General features: G+C 39.2%; 1 protein-coding gene and 1 non-coding gene across 6 annotated transcripts; one reads left to right on the top strand and one right to left on the bottom strand.

Moving 5' to 3' along the window:
• Positions 1-748: 748 nt before the first annotated feature.
• On the bottom strand, positions 749-26,909 carry MOK (MOK protein kinase). 5 transcript variants are annotated; one of them, XM_041128659.1, is made up of 12 exons: positions 23,602-24,047; positions 18,842-18,956; positions 16,954-17,043; positions 15,305-15,375; positions 11,524-11,602; positions 10,981-11,029; positions 9,885-10,063; positions 7,392-7,493; positions 6,791-6,964; positions 6,440-6,551; positions 5,078-5,181; positions 749-2,730 (listed from the first exon to the last, which is right to left on the bottom strand). In XM_041128659.1, the coding sequence occupies exons 1-11, from the start codon at positions 23,606-23,608 to the stop codon at positions 5,101-5,103; spliced, it is 1,059 nt and encodes a 352-aa protein (XP_040984593.1). In that variant the 5' UTR covers positions 23,609-24,047; the 3' UTR covers positions 749-2,730; positions 5,078-5,100. The 5 variants fall into 5 exon arrangements, with proteins under 5 accessions (XP_040984593.1, XP_029885799.1, XP_029885789.1 ...); XM_030029939.2 differs by lacking the exon at positions 23,602-24,047 and adding an exon at positions 26,424-26,909 and having other exon boundaries at positions 749-5,181; XM_030029929.2 differs by having other exon boundaries at positions 749-5,181.
• On the top strand, positions 26,239-26,312 carry TRNAI-AAU. Its single transcript has one exon. It is a non-coding gene; the product is annotated as a tRNA-Ile (tRNA).
• Positions 26,910-26,921: the final 12 nt, after the last annotated feature.

Here is a 26,921-nt window from a genome sequence, read left to right as displayed (position 1 = left end):
AGGTCAACTTACTGGAGTAGATGCGTTTCTGAGACAACTTGTTTGTCTTACATCAGGCACCTCATTTATAATTCAATGCTCTTAAACTGATAAGTGTTATGGAGATAGACATATCCATGTATTTGTATAGTTTAATACTGCTTGTCTGAACATGTTCTTTTTAATCAGTCAGCAACAGAACACTTAAATTGTTTTCAGTAGTTCTTGCAAAGATTAAAAAACCCCCCAAGAGATGTTGCTCTGTGCCAAGCCCCAGAATGACAGAAGTATCTGCCATATCTTTCCCTTTATCCGATGTAGCAATATTTGCAAATAGGCTTTTGCCAAATCTTGCAGCTGGACATCAGGCAGGCAGAGCAGAATGGAGGTTGCCAGCCTGGGAATGTGGAACTTGCCCAGGTACGCACATGCTGGATCTGAGGTCACACATTAGTGCCCTTCCTGCTCTCCCAACAATAAAGCTGGGTAGAATTTTTTAAATTGCAAGTAAGCTTTAGCCATTTTCTGGCACGGGAAGTTAATTTTTTTCAGGAAATGAATGAAAATTTGGGGAGAAACAACTGCAGTAGCTACTTGTAACTAAGTCTTATTCTTGTAATACAGCTAGCATGTAGAAGACTGCCACATTCATTTATAAGCTGGCAATTAGATTGTCTACTTTAGTAAAGATGGAGCTGTACTTTACAATTCTTCTCTACTTATGTTGTTCTAAAATATAAGGAGTGGGGAAAATACTGAAACAGCAGGATTATTGTTCAGAAGTTTTGTTTTATTAACATAGTGGGTTTAACTGTTAAAATACAGATAAACCTCGTCACTAGAAATTAGTGTAGTTATCTGACTGTAGACTTCTTTTATATAAGCACTTCATACGGTCTGAGTCAAAATCAAACAGTTGAGAAAATATGTAATAACTTTAAAAGACTTTTTTCCTTCAGCTGGAAAAATACAAAACCAGTATGGAAAGGACTGTAGTATACAACATCAGGGTAATAATAGCAGCTACTTGCGTATACATTTGTGGAGTATGGCCCTGCTGCAAATCATACTTCAACAGCATACAAAGAATGTATGTGCTTTTTCTTTTTTCAGCCTCTTCTTTACTATTAGGCAATCATCTAAAAGCTTGAACTGCCCATCCCACCCTTCATTCCATATGGGAAAAAATTATTTTAGGAAGAAAAGGGATACTAATTACTTACCTGGAAGGAACTTGAGTTCTACTATAGATACAGCTCTTAATAAATAACTTTCTCCTACTGTGTTAAAAAAAAAAAAAATTTAAAAGTGAGTGGAACGCAGATGATCTCAATATGGAATTTTAGCTGGAAGAATGAGGGCAGAAACAATACTTGCCAGTTTGTAGTTTAAAGTTGAGCACATTTTAACTATAAAGCAGGTGGGAAAACTCAAGTGTGCCTACTAATCCAACAGCCAGAGAAGTTTAAGTTATCTCCAGAGGTATAATGGCAAAGAACTTGTTATGAAATAAATACCCGTGAAGCACTGTATGTGCCAAACTGTGTAAGATCCACCTGAAAGCATAAAATAAATGAAGAAAACATTCCAATGTAGTCCTTCACTTCAAACTTCCAATTTTCATAGCAAAAACAATCTGCTGAATGTGAAATTGCCTTTTTCATTATAACAGCCTGTGACAGCCCCAGATAGAGTACGTGAGAGAGAATTGCTGGTAGCATACAAGATATTACTCAGCCTTTTCTCTCCAAGTTAAAACTTACCAAAAATTCTGACTTCACCTTTTTCAAAAAAAACCAACCACTTTCCTGGTGTATGAATAATTACCTACCTGGTATATTAATTACAGAAGCAAACAATTTTGCAATAACACTTTTGAAAATAGGAAAGTATCTTGTGCATACATGATCTGAGGGAATTTTTTTTTTTTATGGTTAGTTGAAATGTTGAAATACTTAAACTTCAGCATCTGTGTTTTGAGGTTTCCAGAAAAAGATTATGGGAAGCTACCAATACAATTAACATTATCTCCTTCAGGAACATTCTCTTGATAATATGAGCCTTGGTCTACTGTAGAATGCTAGGTAGGAGAGCTCTGAGTATGAATGATCAGTCAAATATGGGTAGTAGAATTTATCCTTTTTTTTTTTTTTTTTTAATCTTGTAAGACAATAACTGTGGAGAGTAATATCCCTCATATACAATAAAAGTTACCTATTTTTAGACCATCATTTTCACTGCTGGACACCATGCTCAACTCCAAATATATTAGCACCGAGCAATTCACCATCTTCCTCTCTGGAAAAAAAACTGGATAAGCTCATAGTACCTTTTGCTCGGAGTTCCAAAGGCAAGAACTCAGAGGTTACCGTTACATTGTGTTGCCTGTAGAGCTGCAGTCCTTAATTCCATTTCCTAAGCTTAGCATCACACCTTTCTTTGTGTGGTTTATGCTAGGTTCTATGCTAGGTTTATATAAATTTATTTTATATATATTTATATATATGTACACCTATGCTAAGTATTCATACAAATACTGGATTGCCTTATTGTTGAAGTTCTCTATCTGTTCTATCAGTATGAGCTGCTAACATAACATAAAAGCATGATGAAGAGGGGAGATGAATAACTGTAACAGAGCAGTAAAACTCAGCCAGTCACTATGTCTTTATGTAGCCCCCACGGCACTTTGAGATACCATGGTCAGGACCATATTTTCTGCTTAGGACTGGAGGAAAGACAGCATCCATCCTGTATGAGTTTCAATAAAATGAGAAAAAGCAGTTAGCTATACCGTTATGTTCTGCTGTTTAATTCTCCCTTTATTATGATGTTCTCACTCCACTGGTGTAGAACACTTCCTCCACTAAAACTCTGCTTATGTATTTGTTCAATCCTAGTAAGAGAAATCTGCTATTCCTCTGGCATACCTAGGATGAGCAGCAGCAATACAGGTTTCCCTGCAGAGCCTTGTTCATGGGCTATAGCCTTATTTTACAAGAATTGTTGGCAGGGCTGGGATGTTTCTCCATTCTCGCTGTTGAGATTCTGAAAGTTTGCTACAAAGAAATGGAATAAAATGAGCAAAGGTACTGTAGGGCTGTATGATGCAGGCACAAGACAGGACAACTTGGACAGTCGCATTTGTATCAATATAAAAAAATTACTCTCACAGTATGCACCGCAAACATTTAGCCTGCTATTTTCACATTTTAAAAAATCTGCTAGTGAATGTCATGTTGATCCTCAGTACAGTATGTGAAAATAATACCTTCTTCAAAAGGTAAAGATAAATATAAGATAGACAGGTGCTTTTAAGCAGTAGATCTCAAAAGGATTCATAAAGAACTTGAGTCTCATGAGCTTCCCCACATTGAAAAGCTACAACATGGAATTTGGGCACGCTCAAAGTTACCCAGAAGCTGAATGGCAGAACAAGGAATAGGATCTAATGCAGGCACAACAGAATCCTAAAAGTGTTGAGACGCCAATTCTTAAAAAAAACACCAACCAATCAAAAAACCCCACAACAAAAAAGCCACCTACTGGAAAACCTCTTAACTGAGTGAGAACAATTGTTATTTTCACAAATGCACAGCCTAATAAAAACTCAGATGGAGAGCTGAGAGCATAATGGACATACCTTTTATTCTAGATGAGTAGTATTTTTATAAAATTTTCATGTGTATTTTACCACATTGTTTGAGCTGCATCTTAACTGATTAGAATAAATAGTTTGTCTGGATTTAGAGCATCAATCTCAAATTGATGCTTAATTGTTGGCTTAGTAACTTTAACGTGGTCTGCTACCCAGTGCATTTTTTCATAATGCCTCATGGGCAGCAGTGACTTCTAATACAACATGCCCCTTGCCTGCCTTCTTATTGCTTCATTTTCACTTTTTTGTTGCACAGAAACTTTTGAACAGCAGCAGCAGTCCCAGAGGTATTTGGTTACTGGAAAAAAAGCTGATCACTTCCCAATTATGAGCAGAGTAACTTTTAGAACTATTAAAAAGACAAAAAAGTTATTTGCAAAACCTGTCTTGCGTGCATACTTGGTACACAGAAGATTTTTAAACGCCCATACTTGGTACACAGAAGATTTTTAAACTCCCAGCTAAGTATGACTTGCACAAATTAATTTGTTTTTTAGATAGCAAAACCGTTTTGTAACACATCACCAAATTTAAGTATTGCAAATTATTATTGCAAATTTTTAGGAGATCTCGGGAATTTTAAAATTGGTGGTATCAAATTGCAACAACTACTCTTTCCAAGTAAGATAAAAATGCTGCCTTTTAACTTACCTTTTATAGCACTAGGAAACAGTAACATTATATTAAATAGTTACTGATGATCTGTGCCCAAAATTTCTGAAACATAAGATACGTGCCTTTACTGCTCTTTTAAGCAAGTAGCTGCGATATCAGTCAGTGTTAAAACTTTCGATTAATATTAAGATCAACCTTGACTTGAAGAAAACTATGACTAAATTTTATTTGCTTTTGAATCAGATAAAAAGTTGCTTTAGATTATAGTTATATGAAAATACTCAGCAGTTACAGAAACTGCATCAAAATCAGGTATGTCATATGATTGCATAATCTGCACATTCTCAATAAAACTTGAGGTTTAAGTTATTGAATACAGGAGGTGAATACTTTCCAGAGTTGACTGACTGAAAAATAAAAATCTTTTACATCTAAAAAATATACAAAAATTAGCTGTCATTTATAATATAATATGAAAACTCATATTTTGTAGATAACATTCCATTCTTAATACTGAAGCTCAAAGAATCCTTTCATGTTATTTTTAACCAACCTCCTCCTCCATCAGGTTCTAAAAGGAAAAAATACTTAGAAAGTTCAATACAGAGTGCTCTCTAAGCTCTGCCAGAACAATGCTTTAATTAAATATTGATACCCTTCAGGAACAGAATACCAAAATGGTAGGTAAGCAGCCCTCATAACCTTGTGGGGTTTTCCTACAAATTGTCAGAGAAACACAAAATAAGGCACTGCTGCTCTTGTTAGATCTCTAGCAACGGAAGCATGATTGGGTCTCTCTCACTGCATAGTTGTGCTTTTCCTCACACTCCAAATACTTTACAAGGCGGTCAGTAACCTCCTCCTCTTCGTTCTATAGCAGGTAAGTGGAAATGTTTCAGGGAAGACTTAAGTGCCTTCTGTTTCTCAGACTGTTGAGGAAACAACAGAAGTTTGAAATACGCTTTGTAAAATACATTCTGCTATTACACTTTAATGAGCAAGTTAGAGTCTATAACTCAATATTTGATCCAATAAATCTAACAGACAGTATCATAGGGGTTTCACCACTTTCCTTAGGTGCCTGGAAAACTGAATGCAATGCAGGAGTAGGACAAGAAGTAATTGACTTTCTGGCTACTCCATAAAGATCTAATTTTGGTAATTCTCCACGAGGAGGTCCATGTTGCCGTTTTGGTTTTTTCTGGACTTTCCTAAGAGAATGCTTTTAAAATAACTAAACAAGATTCAGTTTCTTTCTCAGACCATCTTAAGGAATAAAATTAAAAGAGAAGATCCAAATAATCAGAAAAAACCTCAGCCATACTCTATACACTACTTCAGCTAATTCTTTTTCAAAAATTACTGCCTCGCTTGATGTTTCTTGAATTTTTCCTGAAGGAACTTCGGACAAAGCCTACATTGATGAACCCCAGAACTAAACTGGTGGAAAAAGTGGCTGCTCATATGGAAGGGGAGTTCATACTTTTAAGGTTAAATGCACAGCAGAAAATAATTTATAAATTTTTTTGCTACTGTAATTTGGTTTTTTGAGAAAAACCTGTATTTGAGAGTTTTTCATGTAGTACTAACTTCTATCTCACCTTGCAGATCTAGCAAACCCTTAAGAGTGAATAGGCTGAGTATTTTTCACATAGCTTGACTATAAACAAAGTTTTATTTTGCCAGGATTTTTAATCAGATTTTAATTTTTTGACTTCCAATGTCAAATACAAGTTTAGGATTTTCCCAGATATCATCTAAATACAGGATAATTAAGTTTAAAAAAAAATCTGCTCAAAATGTAGACTGATGGCCTGAAAAGGCAAAAGCACACTTTCTGTCTGCTACAATTTCATCTGTAAAAGTCTTTAACTCAAAGGCAGACAGCAAAAAGAGGATGATGATATTTAAAAAAAAAAGTGGAACTGACCTTTTAAGTAATAGCAACTATGGCAAGAGTCTACTGAAGGGATTATGTGGTATCACAGCTTCTAAACTCTAAGTCATGTGTTTCAGGGCTTTGGGGGGAGGGGGAGACTGCATCAGACCAAATAAAGATCAGTGTTTAGGCAGACTGAATAAAACCAAGTAATCAGCTTAAGTAAAACATTTGTTTCTAGCTAACAAGCTCAGTGCCACAAATTACTTTCTCTAAATGGGCTGACAATTCTTCCACTTAAACATTACCTGTCTTTGACCTTCCTTTGAAATTTGCCACAAATGCAGAGGTACTTGCCCTGATGTATTTCCTAGTAATCTTAATTTTTTGTGCATGGCCAAAGCTTGTGTATCAGCTGCCCTAAAAAGTTTGGGGAAAAAAGAAAAAAAAATAAAAATAAAAACATCAATTGTGCTTTAGGTGAAGTTTGGACTCAATGCAAAGAATTATGTTGACTGAATTATGTTCATTATATTGCAAGCTAAGTACTAGCACTGTAAGCAAACTTCATTTCAGTCCACTTTAAATAATAAGCACACAGCGCTCCCCCCACTTTTTAATTTTAGTCTTCAAGATTGAAGTGATTTGAAGTCACTTGCCAGAGTTCTTGAAAATAAGGGTGCTGTAATGCTTGATGGGCAGCAATTCTCTCATCAGGATCATATTTTATCATTGCATACAGGAGAGAGAAGCCTTTGGGAGACAAATTGTGCCCAAGAGGAGGTATTCCTTTTCCTCTTTTAAAAGGGAAATCAAAAGTCGCAATTCTTGACCTGTGTTAAGCAAGTTGAGAACAAACAGTTATTCATGCATATTAAGAGAGAATTACCATTTACTGAAAAAAATTATTCTCATCTGATTTAGGTAATAATTTTTTAGGGACAAGTAAGTAATACTTGGGAAAAAAAGAAAGTTTTCTTTCCTAACAAGTTATGTCATTGGCCTTAAAGATACTGTGGAAATAAAAGGCCAAATAATATTGATACAGGCTCAGATTTCCTCTGCTCTGCCTACAAGGATCATGAATGTGTGACTATCTATCTCTGGGTAGGGATAGAAGACACTGCTCTTTGCTCAGCAGCCATCGCAACAGAATTAGATTTTTGTGGTGGTTCCCTAAGCAGAAATTGCACATGGTTTTACAGTTACATTGTGGATATTTAAACAGTGAGATTAATGAGTATGGGAGTGCATACTTACTGCTTGAACTTCTTGAGAGTTTTGTTAGCAGGAGTGCCTATAATGTCATGGATTTTTGAAATTTGGTCCAGCTCATTAGATCCAGGGAAGAGAGGCTGAAAACTGCAAGGTAAGAGATGGTATTAGCACTAGAGAAGACACAATTAAACTAGTTTAAGTGGCATAGCTGCCACTTAAAAAATTTTCATTTACAAGGAAGATACATTTTAGAATTATTCATTTGTGGACAGTTTAATACCAACCAACAACTGAAGGATAGCATGTGAGCAGCAGGCCAATACAATTGCATGTTTGGATGGATAGGGTAGTTTGAGTTATTAAAAAGAAACCTGTAGTTGCCCTCTCCTCACAGGTTTGGGGTAAAATATATAAAGACAACATCCCTCCTGGTGAAAGGCAATGGATATGGGACTGTGTTTTCTTCTAGTAAAGTGGCAGATCCCAGAAGACAATGTGTTTTCCTCATTTTAAGACAGCAGAGTCAAGCAGTTCCTCTTGCTGTGTATGCACATAGAAATATATAAGAAACATTCCATTCCTAACACACAGGTTCTTTGCAAGCAGCAATATTGGAAAGATGGTAATTCGAACTGTGTTCCTGAGCTTGATCCTCAGTTAATGTAAGAATAGAGTCCTTGAAAACATTGTTATCACAATAGAGCAATCTGACTTAACAAGTTAGGTCCACTAACATTTGTTTCTTGCACATGTTGCTTTTTTCCATATTAGCAGAACATTTCCTTGCGCTTATAATTTAAGAAACACTTCAGTAGCACCACATGATTCTTGAAAGCAAAATACTCAGCACTCTTTGTTGATGGGGGAAACTTCTTTTAACTGTTTGCAGATTCAATCAAACAGCTGGCTGCACACTTCTCTGAATGTCTTCATAAAGCTTTGAGTAGAGGAAGGAAAGAAAAGAGATCTGATTCATGTTGTGCAGCTTTATCAAGACAAGCAGTTGGGAGTAGCTTTTGTGTGAACTACAAAACTGTGCTGCCTCTAAATGTTAAACTGTAACATAGTGAAGAACAACTGTGCAATCCACAAAAAAATGTAATCCAGGAACCATGCTTATAAGGAACAGAAGGAGGGAGACCAAGATTTGAAAGGTAAGCATGGCTGAGTAAAAGACTAAAAATTCTTAGACAGTGTGATGTAAGCATAAAGGCTTACGCAAACGCTCAACAGCAAAACCTGCAAGATGCACTTAAAAAGAAAAAAACCCTGTCCATAACTTCCTTTAGCTTGGCAAGCCTGTATCTTTTTTTAATTCTGTAATTTCCAATAAACATCCCTCATTTCTCTCTGAACACATCTATCAGGTCTCTGAAAATGTGCAGTGGTTGCAAAGAATGAAATTCGTTACATTAAGCTAAAATTACGAGGAAATATCTTTAAGGTTTTTTGCCTTAAGAAAACTTAAGTTTGCAGCATGTAATTTTCTTGCCAAACTTCAAAGCCCACCTGATTCAAATTGAAATGGAAAACCACAGCATTTTTAAAGCTTTTGGTCCAAATTACTCTGCAAGAGAACTGCCACATTTGGGATTTTTCTGTTAACAGTTTTCTGACCGAAGTAGAACTGTTTCTACAAGTTAGCAGGCAAAGCATAAGGGTTGTCATTTAATGTAATGGTGATGGCAGCAGCTGTACTTGCCATGTGGAGGAGGAGGAAAGTAGCAAAGAAAATGTTATCACTCCTGGCTGCATATCAGAGACAGCAGTGTGGGAGGAGAATAAAGAACTGCTGCCGTTGCTAGGGCACAAAGATACTGGAGATACTCATGGTGGTTATTTTTCCTTTTTTCTTGAAGACCAGTGACAATTTTTTTTAGTTACAGTTTCAGTGTCATTGAAAAGCTTAAAGGACTTTAATCCGGGTTTTCCTGAACTCTTCCTTCATCAGAATCCAACTTCAAAATATTCCAGGACATAAGGTCCCGGCACAAGGGTCTTAAACACGCTATATTATAAATCAAAGTAGTAAATCAGAGGGAGTGTCTTCTCTAATCTCTGGTTTTGCAGAATAATAAGTTTAAAAAGAGGGAAAAATTTTACCATCAGGTGCATTAACAAGATTGAGGATAGTTTGCGATGCTTATGAGAGGAAATGAGCCGTACTCTATTCAGAGATAAAGCAGAGAAAATCATATTTGATTTTGGTAAAAATGTAAGCCAATGGGGGGAAAAAACCCCAACCAAACAACAAAACAACCAACTGTTAAAAAATGTTATTTTCCTTGTAAATAATTTTTTGTTGGTACTATGTTCTCTTGAACATCCCACTGCTTTATTACTAACCTGCCATAGAGTGAAGAGAGTGCCAGACAAAACAGGATTACTGCCTCATGAACCCTGCAGACTAATCACAGAAGAAGCTTCCACAAAACCATGGAAACAAAGATCATATTACCCATACCACGTGCTCCTTATTTGAGTTATTTACCTTTGATTTTCTTTATTAATAATAACCAAAATCCTCCACTGTACCTTGTGATTTCATAGAAAACACAGCCAGCACTCCACATATCAATTTTGTAGCTATAGTAGCCATTTGTAAGTAAGCATTCAGGTGCTCGATACCAGCGTGTGGAGATATATTCCGTATGTGGCTGCTTAGAATAGATACTCCTACAAGATCCAAAATCTCCTAACTTCAGGGTATTCTGCTGCAAAAATAAAGTATTTTGACAAATTAGAAATGCTGAAATATTCAAGCAAAGATTTTCCTTAAATGTGTGAAGTAGTCATCATAAAGAAATCACAGATTACTTTAAGAATAAACTTCCAGAAATCCCAGGGGTAGTATTATAACAGTAAAACTGCATTTAAATAGCAAGTAGCTCCAGGCTTGAAGATATCTGTGTCCCTTAATATGTTCAAATACTGTTCTGTACATCATTAAAAGAAAGACCTAAGAGTTAATTGAAAAGCATATGGACTATTACTGAAAGGAAGACTGCGAAATAGGACATCTGGATTAAGTTATTTTCTTAGAGTTCTTGTGTTTAGCATTGATGTAATAGGTGGCTTTGGCTTCTCTTTGTAAGAGCTTCTCGTGTACACTTCTAAGATTTAAAAGAAAAATTTATCTCCAGAAAATAAAATTTCATAAACTGAATTTTGAAATCCTTGCTTTTCAGACATTAGCAAAGTAACATTCTGAAACTGTCAGGAGAACAGATTTCAGTGAATAAATCTTCTGAAAGCTAATACCTTCTGCTCTCTTTTGTATGGATAACTTCCACTAAACGTAGGAATTGAATGTAGCAAGTGTGAGCTGCAGAACTGAACCCTATCACTTGTTTCTAGGTTAACACAGAAAGGAAAATACATAATAGAAGATAAAGAACAGGTTTTTAGATTGGAGTGAACACATGCAGGCTGTAATGCATCCGATTAAGTTCACATTTTAGCCAATAACAAACTTTCTTGTTCATCAGGAATATGGTATTAGAGGTAACTGTCTATATATTTTTTAAAAACTGTAGTTTTATTCATGAAGAAACATTACCTTCTCAGAGTAAAGAGAAAAATACTGGTACACTTCACTTTCAGTTAAATAGTCTCACATAAAATTAATTACCTTTATTAATATGTTTTCTGGTTTCACATCTCTGTGAAATATCCCATTTCTGTACCAATATAAACACCAGAGAGAAGAGTTCAGTAAAAGATAAACATTATCAGTGCTTTCAGTTATTTGTAGAAAAATACTTAAAGAAACTAACACTTTCTTCAAACTTATCAACAGCATAGTAAAAAACCTGAATTTTGCCACCATGTTGAGACAACAGCTATAGGTGTGGGAATGGGGAAATGGCAAGTCCAGGAAGGGGAGGCCAGGCTTTCTGCTTTTGCTCTCACCAGGGTTACCACAGGATTGCAAGGGCCACCCCCTCCCAGGAGGGCTCCCTGCAGCAGGTACTACAGCTCCTTCGGGGTGCTGGCAGCAGCCTGGGCTGCCTGCTTGCTGCCTTCCAGGGCTCTGCTATAGGCAAAGATGCACCTTTTTTCCCCCTGCAGCAGCCTGCTGCCCCAGACAATTGTACGTCTCTGCTTAGAGATGACCCTGAAATAAATGTATGATACATTTTCTGTAAAGCTGTTGCTGAACCAGGTCTCTTACCTATGTATGTAATCAAGAGATTTGCATAACTGGTACATGTAGTTCTTAAGGGTTTTTTCAGGTAATGGCTTTCTCCTTCCTAGAATTAAATTTCAAGTTGTACAAGTCCTTTTTAGCAAACCACAGAATACAAAAAAAATTACTCTTCAGCTTCCAATAGTGCATTGATATTACCTTTTTCAATTATACAATTCTTGTCATTTATAGCTAGCTTTGTAATCCATTTTCCACTCAATTTCAGACATAATTTAGATTTCAGTATGCACCAGAATAGCTCAGCTAACAACTGTCAATTTAACAGTCTGTAATCTGCCTTAGCTTTTACTGCATGTTTTTCTTGCAGTATTTGTTTCCCTAAGTTCTAACAGAACTGCAATATTTCACTAGATATCTAATTTCCTCTCTAAACAAAGTAACTGTCCTTAAGGTTCAAGATTCATATCAATCACCTCCAATTACTGCAATACTTAAATGACCGTGATTCACATTTGACTTGCCAATTAAAGGTTAGCCTATGTAGTTTAGCTTGCTATTGCTGTTGCACAATAATGACAGTTATAAAATTTATCTGTTTTTCAGAACCACTCAAGTAACTACTCAGCTTTTTTCTTTTATAGGCTCCAAAGGTCTTTTAATCCTGCTGTAATGCCTTTATGTAACGCTGCAATGTCATCAACGGAGGCAGAAATGATCACATTTTTGAAAAACAAAGCAGGTACTGATCTGCCTGATGACAGTAGTATGAGTAATTGGCTGGGGAGGAGGAGGGAGATTATCAGGACACTAACTCATTGAGGCTGCAAGTCCTAGCAGCCAGCAGGACTTGTGTTCCTAACTGATTACAGCACTCCTCCAGTCAGCCACATAATCCACTGAGCAGGATTAGATAACAAAGCACTTGAAACAGAGTACCATTTACATCAGGAATTGTAGTATTATTACCCCAGTAGAGATAAATAGTGTTTTCAACATCAAGATTTTTGACTTTTATAGTGGAAAAGATTTTATAAAAATGCAGCTATTCAAACCAAGTCACATTATTATTAGTATTTAAAAAATCAGGCCTTCACAAAAAAAAGTCCTGCTCAATTGTTTTTTCATTACAGGTCACTAGTAAAATCTGGAGCAGATGCTCTGCTACTTCCAGATTTATCATTAGAGAAACCTTAGTTGGAAGTAATGATGAAGCAAATTGTAAGGTGGTGGCACTTGAGGCTATAATTGTTTTTGCTTGAGGCATCTTCCCACCTCTCTCAGAGCCATATTTTTTTCATCACTTTAAATGACCAAACTGTTCTTCATTAAACAAAAGGCAAGACTGTTTTTCAGTTATTAAATGACTTGTGATACCACTATAAATTAATAGCAAGAGTATTATGACTTTGTGTAAAGACAAATAGCCTTGTCTTGACACAAATCTGTCAGTTTAAGGAAAAAACCAAAAGGATCAACTTTCCACATTAGTAGCATTACAGTGAACTGTTCTAATTAAAGAAGTGTTTCCATACACCTTGTTAAATTAGAAATTCATTTTCAGTCAACCCCTGCTTGAAGTTTTTCTTCATTACAAAATTTCATACAACCCATGCTTGCCTCTAGATTTTTCTATCTTAAAGCTTTTTTAAGTGGTTCTGCACCTGTATTAATCTTAATTTTGCAAGATTCATAGTCAGAAAATGACAAGCATTTGCATTACTATATGCTGCAGAAATTTACAAAAGACTACAAATCATCTGAAATGTAACTGCTTTTGTACACTCTGAAAACTGTTTTGTGACAGAGCATTGCTAATGAACACAATTCAATTGTTCTATAAATTAGTAACACACTCCTTCAAATCACAGCACTGAAAATTCAAAAGGAGCTCCTTCTACTTGCCATTGTTATCTAGATATCCTCAGTCAATAAGTGTTCTGGCTCAGAACTAAGATTAATTTTCCAGTTTAACTACGTACTTGGAATTTTTGCTATATTTATTCTTTGAAATGACTGCCACGTTACATTTCTTGACTTTGCAATAAGCCAGTAGGAAATTGTGGTGTTGACATGTCTACTTTGAAACTCCAAAATTAATTTCTGAAGAATGCAAAGCACTTGACCCAAATGAAATACTTTAATACTTCAAAATATCGAAATACTTTTTTTTAATTTATTATAATCTCCATAGGAATCTGTTGTTCATGTTCCCATTTTATTCTATGATTTGACAAGCTCCACCCCATGTACCACCACCCTGTACAAGGTGAAAAAAAGACATTGTATCATGGGAAACACAGTCCAGACACAAAATCCAGACCATAAAGAAGAACCAGCAATTTATAGAAGTTCAGGTAGACCCAGATTAATGTTTAGATAACCCCTAACTGCAGCATTTCAGATTACAATTGAACACAGATATCATTTTGAACTGATTCACCATGCCATAAAAAAAGGAGGCTTTTAAAACTAAGTGGCAGGAAAACAATCTTCTTATGGAAAACTTGAATTTGCTAAAAACTGTATTTTAAAATAAATACATAAAAAAACACCATAGCAGAACATACTGAAACTATTAGACTAATTTCCACCTGTATATAATGCTTAATATAGCAGGCTTTTTCACACAAAAAGAATGAGAGAAACACTGAGAGATGTAACCAAATGAAAGCAAATACTCTAAGGTAAAAAAAAGGCAGTTAAAGAACATGCCTAAACATTCTGATTTTTCGTAACTGAAGTACAGTATCTTTCCTGGAAGGAGAAGATGCAGGATTGTTTTTAATGCACTGGACTAACTTACTATCCAACGAGTACTCCTTCCTATATGCTATTACTCTAAATTTACAACTTCACAAATTTATCCTGGAAAAATGAAATGTCTTATTTAAACCAGCAAATATTCACGTCTGCTTCAGTGATCAGCAAACAACTGTATTTTAACCTCAAATTCGTATCTAGGTCAGGAACAGGGTTACTTCTTTTGTTAGAAATCTGAATACTCAGTGTCACTAACGTAATGTTTTGGAGCAAGTCTTTTATCTCTTCTATTACACTGAATGACAGTTGCATGCTCAGTTATTGAGCAGTTAAATGAATCTCCCAACTGTTAAGACATTACAAATTTTTAATTAGTCAGAAAAAAATCCTCTTTTAATATTGAATTGTAAGTAAGTGCCCCTTCATTTCCTCTATCCAACTCCTTTGGTGTCTATATGACATCTGGTTTTAAATCAGCTCTTGTTTTAAACTTTTTTGTAGGAACTCTTCCTTAAGCTTTACGGTCTCCCATCTGCTTCAACAAACAGCTCCAGGATTTTTAAATATAGGAGGTTTCAGGGAACAATGTTATTTCATAGAGAAAACTTGGTAAAAGGCATTTTTACTAGATATAAAAACTGAAAATCATTATTCATTGATTCAGTAGTTTTCATGGGAATAATTTTCTTGTTACATCACTACAGTCCTGACCTAACAAAGAACCTATTTAAGTTGCACTTTTTGTTACATAAAGCAATTATTTTGTGTTTTGCAGTCAAGGTTGTTTCCCTGTTTTCATGTCAAGTTTGACTGTAGAAATAGATGGCCATTGACCTGACTCATTAGAAACCTTCTGCATGCATCCATGCCTTTAACAAGCGGGTGTATTGCACTGGAAAGAAATAGAGAGTAACTTAGTACAGCACAAAATTTCCCTATGAATTATTTAATATGTAACAGTGAACAACCAAGTGAAAAATAATTAATTCCACTTTGTGATCTATACAAGAAGGGTTTGTGTGTTTCTTAAGCATATGCTACATACCTTTTATCAGCTCATAAATATTCATGTCCATAAGTTCACATATCAGTGAAAGGGACCCAGCTTTTTTATCACTGAAGAAACAAGTAAGGAGACTTTAAGCTAGAAATGTTGATCTGTACACAGTGTAGAAAAAAGTACTCAGTTTAACCAGTATTAAAATGGACATTTTCAATTTTAGTTGATACTTTCTCATAGAAATATTTCAACTTAGGGTCTGAGGTATCATAGCTTTAGTTTATACTATCCAAAGTGTCTGTTACAAAAGTTAAGTAATTTACCCCATGAAGTCATTTGAAGGCATGTTTTCTGGGCATATGACACTGTTCAGTATCAAGAAATTCCCAGTAAATTAACTGATACAATCTTACAATAAAAGATAGGAAAGCCATTATGCCACATATGAAAATACTTTCTAGTTAGGTCCCCAGTAGGGTTCTATTGCATGGAAACTGGTATCTGACTGCAATCTGTATTTTACTGACCACAGCAGTTTTAAGTATTATCATGATATGATAATACATCTGACACTTTATTTTCCATTTCACTGCCCTGCAGAGGCAGATGTCTTCAGGTCTTCAGTTTTTCTTGTAAGATAATTGCATTAAAGTACATCCCCTCTGCAATGTTCCATTAACCCAGACAGCAAAAGGTTGAGGGTACAATCTGCAATTCAGTTTGCAGACAGACTGTGAAAGAGCTAGGCGAGCTGGCTGGCCATCTGGATTACACTTCGTTAACAACACGGCAGCTGAAGCTGAGAACTCCAGAAAGCTAAGCTGCTGACACAATTACCAGCTTTCCATATATTTGTAGAAAACAGGCCTGTCAATAACAGTATAGTACCAGAGCCTTAAGCAGAAGAGTAAGACAGCCTGAAGAGCAAGAAAAAATTATTTTAGAGCAGTCAACAAGTCTTGTGTCAAGTATTTGAATAATGAAGTATATGTCTGCTGTTACATAGTGAGGAAGTGTAATGCACAGTAACGGAGTAAATGCCGTCATAAAACCTGATCTCTTTGTGAGACAGAACATGTGCCCAGAAGACACTTAGGTGCCTAATGAGGCTAAGGAACCCAACTTCATCACTGATTGATCTCTTTCCAAATTCATAGCTCAGCTGCTGCCTAATTCAGAGGTTTAAACTTCTATTACTTGCAAAGGGATGTCTGTAAAGTTGCCTACAGAATGATACTGCCAAATAGTTTGCTTGGATCCCTAGTCCAAACTGACAAGTCAAACCAAGATCCTTGAACTACCAGAGCCTATTCCACACAGCTCCGAGTGTGCCTTACCAAAATACTGTTTCCAGTAGACATGATGTTGTGCAGTTAAAGCACTCACTGGATATGGGACATGGGTTGAAATCACCAGCAAGTTATTACATATTATGATACGAAGTTTAGCTATGCTTAAAATGTATCTAGTCTGTAATTTTAATACTGCTGCAAAAGAGCCAGAAAAAGTGAGAGCTACATTAGATTTTCTTAATCAAAAAGGCATGAAGACTTCAGAATTTGACAAATCTGTTTTTTTCTGTTGGAATAAAAAGCCGGTTAAGTGCCTATAGGTTGCCTCTAGACCCAAAAGTTACTGAATATCGTTCAAATAAAGGAATAAAAAAAATAAAGAAATGAATGCACCATACTTACAAAACAACTTCATGTAACACAAGGATATTAGGATGTGGACTCAGCCTCCTTAGTGCTTGTATTTCTCTCAGATTATTCACTTGTTCCATACTAAAGTTGAATTAAAAAGAAAAGAGGAAGACTGACTTGCAATCAGGGACTGGATTATAATTGTCTTTCTTCCCTGCCATGAGACTGTCAGAATCTACTCCACTTCAGCCTGTAACTGAACTTTCAAACACAGGACCTGATAAATTGTTTTCCTGCTTTGTTTCTTCAATAGAGCAAATCAGTAATCAGGAGAATGGCTTTATTCCTTCTTGCAGTCTGGAGTATCTGGACTTGCCTAAACAAGGTAAGTAGTAATGAATTGTGCTCCAGACATCAGTTACCATGCCAAGGAGCTATCTGGGAGGAATTTTGTGTTGCATAATAGTATCTATGATACTGTTTATTCTGCGCTGATGTAGCATACATTCCAACTATTGCTCAGCATGATGCTGAAAGTGACAATCTAGCCTTGCCAAATTTAACATTTGAAATTAAGTTTTGATGCTAACCTCTTACATGAAAAATAGACACTGTTCAACTATTGTTTAATTATTATGTTGCCTTCCTAGACTTTAATAAACAACAAAACTACATGCTACAGAAACTCTGGGGAGGAAGCAGGAAACAAAGAAATTGCACACTAGGTAATGGATCAGAGCAGGACAGATACGCCTTCTCACACTCAGACTTAAAGCTAAAAGCCAAAACAATATTTTCTAATGTGAAACTTGTATGTGTAGGTTCTGTTTAAAACACTGTTATCTGTTGCTAAAAGAGTTCTTTTAATCAAAAGAATTTGTCAGTCAATTTATCAAAGGGTTAAAGTCCTAAAAGATGTTTTAAACATGCTACATGAAAAATAGAGTCTGGTTGTTGTGCCCTATTATTATGCCCTACCACTGAATTGTATACCATCTGCTGTTGATATAGATAAGCAGTTAATTTAAATACTCTTTTGATCATAACTTAAACAATTTTGTCAGTTGTAGGTAATGTATAAATGGACCAACAGATCTCTAACAACACAAGAGAGAATCAGAAGCCACATTACTTGAAAATATTTGAGTGGTTTGTTTTTTTTTTAAACTTACAGCCTTTGAAGCTGAGTTACATTGTGAAATCTCACCCAAGAGCAAAATGTCCCATTTTACTTTCTATGTACAAATGTGTCACTCCCACTGATTTCACTAGGAACTTAATATTTTTAACTGAGAATACAAAGTCAGTGACCCAAAAGGCATTGTTTGGCAGACATATATTTGGAGGAGAATGTCAAGTCTAAGTCTACTTCCACACAGCCCTCTCCTCTATTTTCCTAACTGATAAAAAGCACCTGTTTTGTGATCATATAGCATCTTGCTGATGGATGTAATTAAACATAAATGCAAATATGAAGTAGAACTAATGCTATACATGGACTAAGGATAAATACAGTGTTTTAAACTTGCATTAAAACAGCATTTAAAGTAAGACTGAAAAAAGTATTGTCCAGGGGGAGGACTGACACATTTCCTCCTCCTATTACTATTTACAGCAAAAAGAAAACAGCACAAGTATATTCAGTGCATTCAGAAAGGCAGAAATCAACTATTTACTCCTCATTCTTCTCGTTTCACCCTCGACCCAGTGGCTGGGCAGCATTTAGTACAGTGGATGACATCAATTAGAGTACTCAAGGAAATAACCCAAATGCCAAATGGGAAGGCCCTGCATAATCAGCAACAGAGCTCCGTTTCTGTACTGCATGCAAACCTTTTTAATACATGTGTATTCAAAAAACTTCACTTAGTCTTAATTTCACATTTCCCCACTGAATTTAAATAAGATTTTCTGTAGTACTATGATTAATTATGCATACCTTTCAAAATGTTGCTTCATGTGTTTACATGCATAGTACTTTCCATCCCTAAGACTCAGTGTCTTCAGAACATCAGAAAATGTTCCCTCTCCTATCTTAACAACTGGTTGATATTCTAAAAACAAAAATAAACTGTTTCAGTATGTTTAAAATAGAAATTGTTATGAACACTGCATATCAATCCATACTCAATTTGTTAAATTCTGACTAATGGAAATACTTTAAATAAAACGGGGGGTTTTGTTAACACAAAAGTTATTTGAGAGAAAATATAATGAATAACAGCAACTAATGTTTTGCTGCCCATATTACAGAAATCTATATTCCTGAAAGTAAAATACAGTAATTCTATCTTAGACAATAACTACCTCCTTGCTCAGAGACATGATGCCTCTGCACACAGCACTTCATACCTTTTCTCTGCTGCAGCATACTAGCAACTCATACCTGAACTTATTCTTTGCTTCTTTCATACCCCCCTGCCTTATTTACATTGTACTTAAAACATTAAATTATCTTGAAAAGCAAATATATCTTGTCATTGTTCCAACATGGGGTTTTTTGTTGTTTGGGTGCTTTTGGGGGTTTTTTTTGTTTGTTTGTTTTGGGTTGGGTGTTTTTGGTTTAATTTTTTTTTTTTTTTTTTTTTTTTTTAAGCAAAGCAGTTGCTGCTTTTCAAGCTTTATTCCCATATTAAATTCAGATATGAGTTTTGCACTAGGCCAAAAATAATGCTTGGCTTTGATAATGAAGTGCACCAAACACAAGCATGTGAAAAATCAGTCAATTCTAGTTCTGCAGAACTTCAAGAGATGAAGCAGATAACATAAGGGTTATGAAGAAAGCTTTATTTATATTAATTTCTGAGTCTTCTCCTAATTTCCTTCAGAACTGACATTTCTTTTCTTTCCTCCTTTATTCTCCTTCAGCTTTGTGATTAACTGTTCCTTACCAATCCCTTCACCCACTTTGTCCTCCTGTTTCCCTTTATTTTTAGCACCTACAGATTCTATCCTTGATAATTCATCCAGTGATTTCATCTGAGCAAACCCAAATCTGGTTAGCTTTATGCTGCTGTTGCTTTTGACGTAGTCTTATTATTTAAGAAAGCTCCAAACCCAGTCATTTTGAGGGAGGCAGAGCAGGAAACCTCTTTTATCATGTTCAACCTTTTATAGGAGTCAGAATAACTGTAGGAGTCTTAAGCTACGTTGATAGCAGTAAATTCAATGAAGTGTAGTTGTCTGTATTAGTTACTGCGACAACAGTCCCTGGCATGGATTTGGCCTGTGACAACCTGCACTCTCCTAGGCACCTTCCCAGCCTGATGTGAGGACTCCTTCTAAGGTCATTTCTCAAGCAGTTTCTGTCCTACTACCTTGTTTTGGAAGATAAGAGAATTTACTAGCATAGATGTGGGCCATTTCATGCCAGCTGCTCTTTGTGTCCAAGAAGATTTCCAGATCTGTTTAATTTACAAGTATAAATACAGCCTCACAGTGGAGAAAGCCTGCCAAGAAATTTTGCAGAGGGAAAAGTTACAGAGGCAGGGACATTCTAACGCTGTCTTCCAACTAGCAATCAATTTGTATTGTTTTCATCTCTTTTCTCCACCCCAACTTTCACACTTACTCCTGTTTAAAAAAAAAAAAAAAAAAAAAAAGTCTTTCCTTTCCTTGTGATCCAAATGCTTATATTTTAATTAGTAGAAACCTTCCCCTTGCAAATCCCTCTTTTTCCAATATAGTAGCAGCACTTCTGTGAGAACCGTCAGTTGCTCTTCTCATTTTTATCACCTGCTGCTTACGTTTTCTGACCATTATCCATCATGTGGGATCATAAACTAACTAATTAGGCTATCTAAATTTGAAAAATAGGAGAAAGCAGAGTAATTTAAAATCAATTACACCATCTAATGCACTCTATACATACAATTCACATATAGAACTATTTTAAAAGCAGAAACAGAATTTGAAAATCATTATGGGTAAAGGAGGTAATCTCTAACAGAGACTCCAAAATAGGGAAAACACTATGAGACTGTTTAATTCATGTGGCTGTTATTTGATAACTGGTCAATTAGTGCTTTAAGCAAGGTGATCCCTAGCCTTCGGCATTCACTAAGCAACAGGACTGAACAAGTAACATGCTTTGTCAGGAGAAATCACACTTTGCACCGTGCTCTCTACCTCGCACCTTAAGTTTTAATTTCATAACTATCTAAATAGCTAAATATAAGGTGGCAAAAATTCAGAATACTTAAATCCCACTCTTACAGAATTCCAAAGAAAAAGTGTCAATGGATTTTTTTAGTAGCAACTGATACTCACCAATCAGTCAGATACACACTGGCTATGTTGTATGTTCATATAACGTCAGAGCCAGCCCTTGTGGCAAAAAATACCCAAGGCAGATACAAAAAAAAAAAAAAAAAAGCTATATTTTGACCTACTCCTTGATTCTAATAAATGGCAATCCCACATTTTTCTTTTCTTAAATGTAAGTAATTGATTCTCTGGCATAAAAAAAATTTCAAATCACATGATCTGAAAATAGGATCTTAATATCTATGGTATACCAGCCATAGGTGTTAATAAACCAAAGTACTTTGGCAGAGAAACACAGGGAAAGCATTATTGTACAAATTTATTGAAAATATTTTTAGATATATAAGGAAGTCAGATAGTATATGTTTATATAATTTGGTTTTGCTATATTTTCTTCTGTACATGTGTTTTGCTCCTATAACAGAAGTCCAGGTGACAGTGGAGGGCTCAGAATAATTTGATTTTTTTTTAAATTTTAAACTGAAGAGTTCTAATAGTGTGAGAAGAGTTAATTCTTTACACACTTTAAAACATTTTTACAGCACTAAAGATTTTCTTCATGTAAGTGTGTAAGGTTTGTTATTTTAATTTTTTACAATAGAGTACTATATATACAAAATAAAAACCCCACACATAACAAAAAACTGAAGCTTTAACCTTGCACTTGAGAGCCACCCAGTGAAAAGAATGACAGCAAAGACCTGAATAATTTCAATTGATTGAATAAAGCACAGAATCAGGAATGAAAATTGCATTATTTGAAATGTCTCTCTGATGCGTAAAATCAACGTGTAAATTCTCAACAAAACAGGTCACTGAAGATGAGAGCGCTTTTCTCCTAGGGAGAAAATTAGAATGATCATGTGACAAGTTAGTTATCGTTTAATGAGAAGCTGAAAGGAACTCAGACATTGTAAGAATAATAAACATTTATATCGAATAAGAAGATATAAAAGTTAGACTTCAAATGTACTAACAATTTAATACAAATTTTGAATTTGCGTCCACAAGCCAAGATTTCTGAAGATTCTTAAAAATCCACTTCAGCACCACATAACTGATCCTTTGAAAGTGACCAGGTTGCAAAAAAACCCCACCAAAACAACGGACTTCAAACACACATTGAAAGAGAACAGTCAGGTCAAAGCGTGTCAATTTTAAGCTATGAAACTTACTACAGCTACAAAACAAAACTAAGTACCAGTTAGTTTACCTGAATTTGTGGTACTCAAAGATGAAGAATGACAGAAATGTTAAAAATTTTATCACCATTTCAAGACCGAAAGCTTTGAGGATGAAATTAAATAAACAGTGTTTTAATTACACTTACATATAACATTAAGGAAGACCTAATTACCAGTTAACAATTCCTTCATGGCATCTATAACAAGCTAGATATTGCCTAACCTCTTCCTTCCCTTCCCTGTTTCAGCACACACAGATGTTCAGGCTTAGAATGGTTAGCAGAAAGGCAGATAAAGGTTAGGATGAATAAGTTGTAGAAATCTGAACTAGTCTAACACCAAAAAAGTGGCCATGAAAATGGCAGAGGGGTAATCATTCAACAGAAGGGCCATTTAATGTGCAAGAGGCTACAGGACCCAGGAAACTAAGAACAATGTAAATTAAAATTATGGGCAAGTGATGGAATTCAAAGACTACACCCGTATTACTGTAACTAGAGAGCACAGAAAATCAACCATCATTTGGAATTAAAGAATTCAATGCAAAATGACAGAAAAGATAGCACTACAATAGCCAAACCAGGGTATTATAAAAACCTAAAGCAGATATTTTGTTGTGACGGTGCTGAGATGCTGAGGAAGAAAAAAACACGACATTTAAATATGACATTGATGCATGTGGGAAGAGACAAATAACCAAAAAACACCGAAGAAAGCAACAAGAAGTTCAGCTGCAGCCACAGTCACAGGCCATGGTACATAATTATTGCATTCGGATACATGCCAAACGTGTAGGATGTGACATGGGATGATTTGAAGAAGGATGCTAAGTAATGGAAGGAAAGGCTTGCAGAAGAAATAATGAGAAAACTTAGCAATTTCTGAGAAGGTACTTAGAGATACCGGAAGACAGACAGGCTACTGCTTCACAGGAGTGGGAGAAAGACTTATTAGCACCCTGCTGAAGGGGAGGACTGGCATGCAGAGAGAGACCAGCGTTTACATGTGCGGTCTATGCCGGGAGATCTAGGAGCTGGCAGCGGGCTGCAGTGACGGCCGTTTCCAGGGACTAAAAAAGCACCTACGACCACCTCAGCCCGGGTGCTCCCCGCGCGGCCCGGGAACCCGGTCCCCGGTGATCGCAGGCCTCCTCAGAGGCGCCGGGGCCCACGCCACCCCTCAGGAAGGGCCCTCGGCCCGCGGCCCCCACACCGAGCAGGGCCCGCTGCTTTCCCCCACACCCCCTTACTGTTCATCCTGCGCTCGCCTGCAGGTCTCGGGGTGAGCGAGAGAGCGACCGGGCGCCCTCCCGACCGCCGAACACCTCCCGGCCAGGCCCTCAGCGCGCCATGTTGTATTCCCGTCACCCCGGCAACCGCGCAGGCTCCGGCTCCCCGGCGCCGCGCCTGAGCCGCGCAGGCGCAGTGCAGCCGCCCGGCCGGCGGGGAGGGAGGTGACGCAGGCGCAGCGGGCACCGCGCGGGGGCAGCCGCCTTAATTGCCCGGCCTCGGTTCGCGAAGAGCGCTACGCACGCTCTGTTGTCGGAGCGGCGGCGGGCGTCTGTCAGCCGCCGGGGCCCTGCCCTGCCGCTGCTCGCTGAGGCGCCGGGCGAGCGCCGGCGTGGCGGGGGCAGCCGGTTTCCTTTTCGGCCACGGAGCGTGTGGCGGCGGCCCTTCGGTTCCGCACCTCCGCCTGTGTCTTGGTTCGCGCGGAGCGGTTCTTCTCCCCGCGCTCCCCGGGCCTGTCTTCCCTGGGACCGCGGCGTTGAGCCTTACGTTGGTAAGGGGTTAATGCGCGCAGCCCTCGCTCCACATCGGCGAGCGCTCCGTCAATCCAGTGGCGGCATCGGTGGCCCTGGCTTGCGGCAGTCACTTGCAGGCTGGCGGCTGGTGCGAGAGCTCGGTCTCTGCGGCGCCCCGGCCGGCCGGAGTCGATCTTCGGTGATCTCCTGATCCCTGGTGGTTCCCGCCTGCCGCTGCAGGCTTGAGTTACGCGGGCTTCACTTCTGGGCTGCTTGGGCGAGTGCCGTGCGTGTCTCCAGTTGCCAGCTTGCAGGAGGAGTAAATGGAGAGACGAGGATCTGGAGGACGGCCTCGTGCCGTATTGACCGTGTTCTTCTCACCGAGCCGTAGTGAGCTGGTCTCCAAAAAACCTTGCGTTTTGGAGAGGTGTCATCCCCTGGTCATGGTGTTTGCCTTTTGCTAAATGGACGTAATGTATGTTAATGTAGGCTTCAAAGCTGAGAAGAAAAGTTGTCTTTTAAATGCTGTGTATGTAGCAAAAAGCAAAGTACTAGGAAAAGGTGAATCATTTGTCCACGCAAACTAAGATCTTAACAGTGCATTTGTATTGGGTTTGCACAGCAAGGTTTTGGTAGCAGGGGGGCTACAGGGGTGGCTTCTGTGAGAAGCTGCTAGAAGCTTCCCCTATGTCTGACAGAGCCAATGCCAGCTGGTTCCAAGATAGACCCACCACTGGCCAAAGCCGAGCCCATCAGTGACGGTGGTAGCACCTCTGGGATAACGGATTTAAGAAGGGAAAAAAAGTTGTGGCAGGCACAGAAACTGCAGCTGGAGAGAGGAGTGAGAACATGTGAGAGAAACAACCCTGCAGACCCCCAGGTCAGTGAAGAAGGAGGGGGAGGAGGTGCTCCAGGCGCCGGAGCAGAGATTCCCCTGCAGCCCGTGGGGAAGACCATGGTGAGGCAGGCTGTCCCCCTGCAGCCCAGGGAGGTCCATGGTGGAGAAGATATCCACCTGTAGCCCGTGGAGGACCCCACACCAGAGCAGCTGGATGCCCGAAGGAGGCTTTGACCCCGTGGGAAGCCTGTGCTGGAGCAGGCTCCTGGCAGGACCTGTGGGCCCATGGAAAGAGGAGCCCACGCTGGAGCAGGTTTTCTGGCAGGACTTGTGACCCCGCAGGGGATGCACGCTCGAGCAGTGTGTTCCTGAAGGACTGCACCCTGTGGAAGGGACCCATGCTGGAGCAGTTCATGAGGAACTGCAGCCTGTGGGAAGGACCCACGTTGGAGAAGTTCATGGAGGACTGTCTCCTGTGGCAGAGACCCCACACTGGAGCAGGGGAAGAATGTGAGGAGTCCTGCCCCTGAAGAGGATGAAGCGGCACAGACAACGTGTGATGAACTGACCATAACCCCCATTCCCTGTCCCCCTGTGCTGCTCGGGGAGGGGTAGGTAGAGAATCCGGGAGTGAAGCTGTGCCTGGGAAGAAGGGAGGGGTGGAGGGAAGGTGTTTTGAGATTTGGTTTTATTTCTCATTACCCTACTGTGGTTGATTGGCAAGAAATTAAACTAATTTCCCCCAGTTGAGTCTGTTTTGCCTGTGATGGTAATTGGTGACTGATCTCCCTGTCCTTATCTCAACCCGTGAGCCTTTCATTTTATTTTCTCTCCCCTGTCCAGCTTAAGGAGGGGCAGTGATAGAGCGGCTTTGGTGGGCACCTGGCGTCCAGCCAGGGTCAACCCACCACAGCATTAAACAGCCCGAACAGTAAACGCTTTAAAATAAATACCCCAAATAAGCATTTTGTTTAATTAAATAAAACTGGAACCATACCCTAGAAAACCTGGGGAAGCATTAGCCTATTGACCTCGGGGTGAAGTCGCCCCCTGAACGTGTCCTGTGGTGGTTGCTACCTCCCAGGCGCCGCATCTCTGTAGGCGCGGCAGAGTGCTTTCTGGTTGGGCTGATCAGTTAAGCGTGTGTTCCCACCCGTGCGGGCCCGGCTCCGGCCCTCCCGTGGGGCGAGGCGGTCCTTTCCTTCCGCCTGTCGCCTCTCCTGCCCGCCCCTCTGGAGCGGCCGGCGTGGGGGCGGTGGGGCCGGCGTGCCGTTATCCACCCCCAGAGGGAGCCCTTGCCGTCGGCCGGCCGGTTAGCTCAGTTGGTTAGAGCGTGGTGCTAATAACGCCAAGGTCGCGGGTTCGATCCCCGTACGGGCCAGGTAGTACTTTTTTTTCTTTTTTTTCTCTTCTCTCCCCGCCGCCCTCCGGTTTGTCCCAGCAACTCCCTTCCCACTGCCGCACCCATTTCTGCTGAGACACGCAAAGTTACCTCTGCACAGGGACACAGCCGCGGGGCGGCGGGGTCCTCACCCAGCCCGGCTGCGCCACTGGCCGTGCTCCGTCGTGCTCCCGCGGCTGATGGAGCCCGGGCCGCCCCCGGCAGAGCGAGGATTCCTATTTCTGCGAGGGCGGCTGCCACGCCGGCTGGCCCGCAACGTGCTCGGGTCACCCGTTCGGGCGCGTTTTCTTCCGTGCGGGTTCCACTTCAAGCGTGGCACCACCTGTTTGTTGGTCTTACTCCCCGCGGGCGTGCGAAGCCCCACCCAGCAAGAGCGAGTGCCGAGCCGCCGAGTACAGACTTTGTCTCAAGGGCGGGAAACCCGACTCGCGTTAATTCCCTCAGCCGGTTTATATCCCCCGCGGGTCCCGTCCCGTCCCGTCCCGTCCCGTACCCCCGCCAACGCCGGCTGGGGCCACGCGCTCCGGGCGCGAACCTTGTCCCGCCGCGCCGCCGAAGGCTTTTTGCCCCCGCGAGGCCGCCGTCGGT

Source organism: Aquila chrysaetos, chromosome 2, assembly GCF_900496995.4.
Source record: "Aquila chrysaetos chrysaetos chromosome 2, bAquChr1.4, whole genome shotgun sequence".
Lineage (NCBI taxonomy): Eukaryota > Metazoa > Chordata > Aves > Accipitriformes > Accipitridae > Aquila > Aquila chrysaetos.
The sequence above is the reverse complement of the archived record's forward strand: the minus strand, read 5'-3'. Positions and strand labels throughout refer to the sequence as shown.

What these genes read in the sequence shown, in the direction of transcription:
- MOK (XM_030029929.2), bottom strand. An exon ending in TCTCTTGATTACATACATAG is followed by an intron (nt 11,030 to 11,523) that starts GTAAGAGACCTG and finishes ATATTGGTACAG; the next exon opens with AAATGGGATATTTCACAGAG. An exon ending in CCTTATTTTCAAGAACTCTG is followed by an intron (nt 6,552 to 6,790) that starts GCAAGTGACTTC and finishes CAAACTTTTTAG; the next exon opens with GGCAGCTGATACACAAGCTT.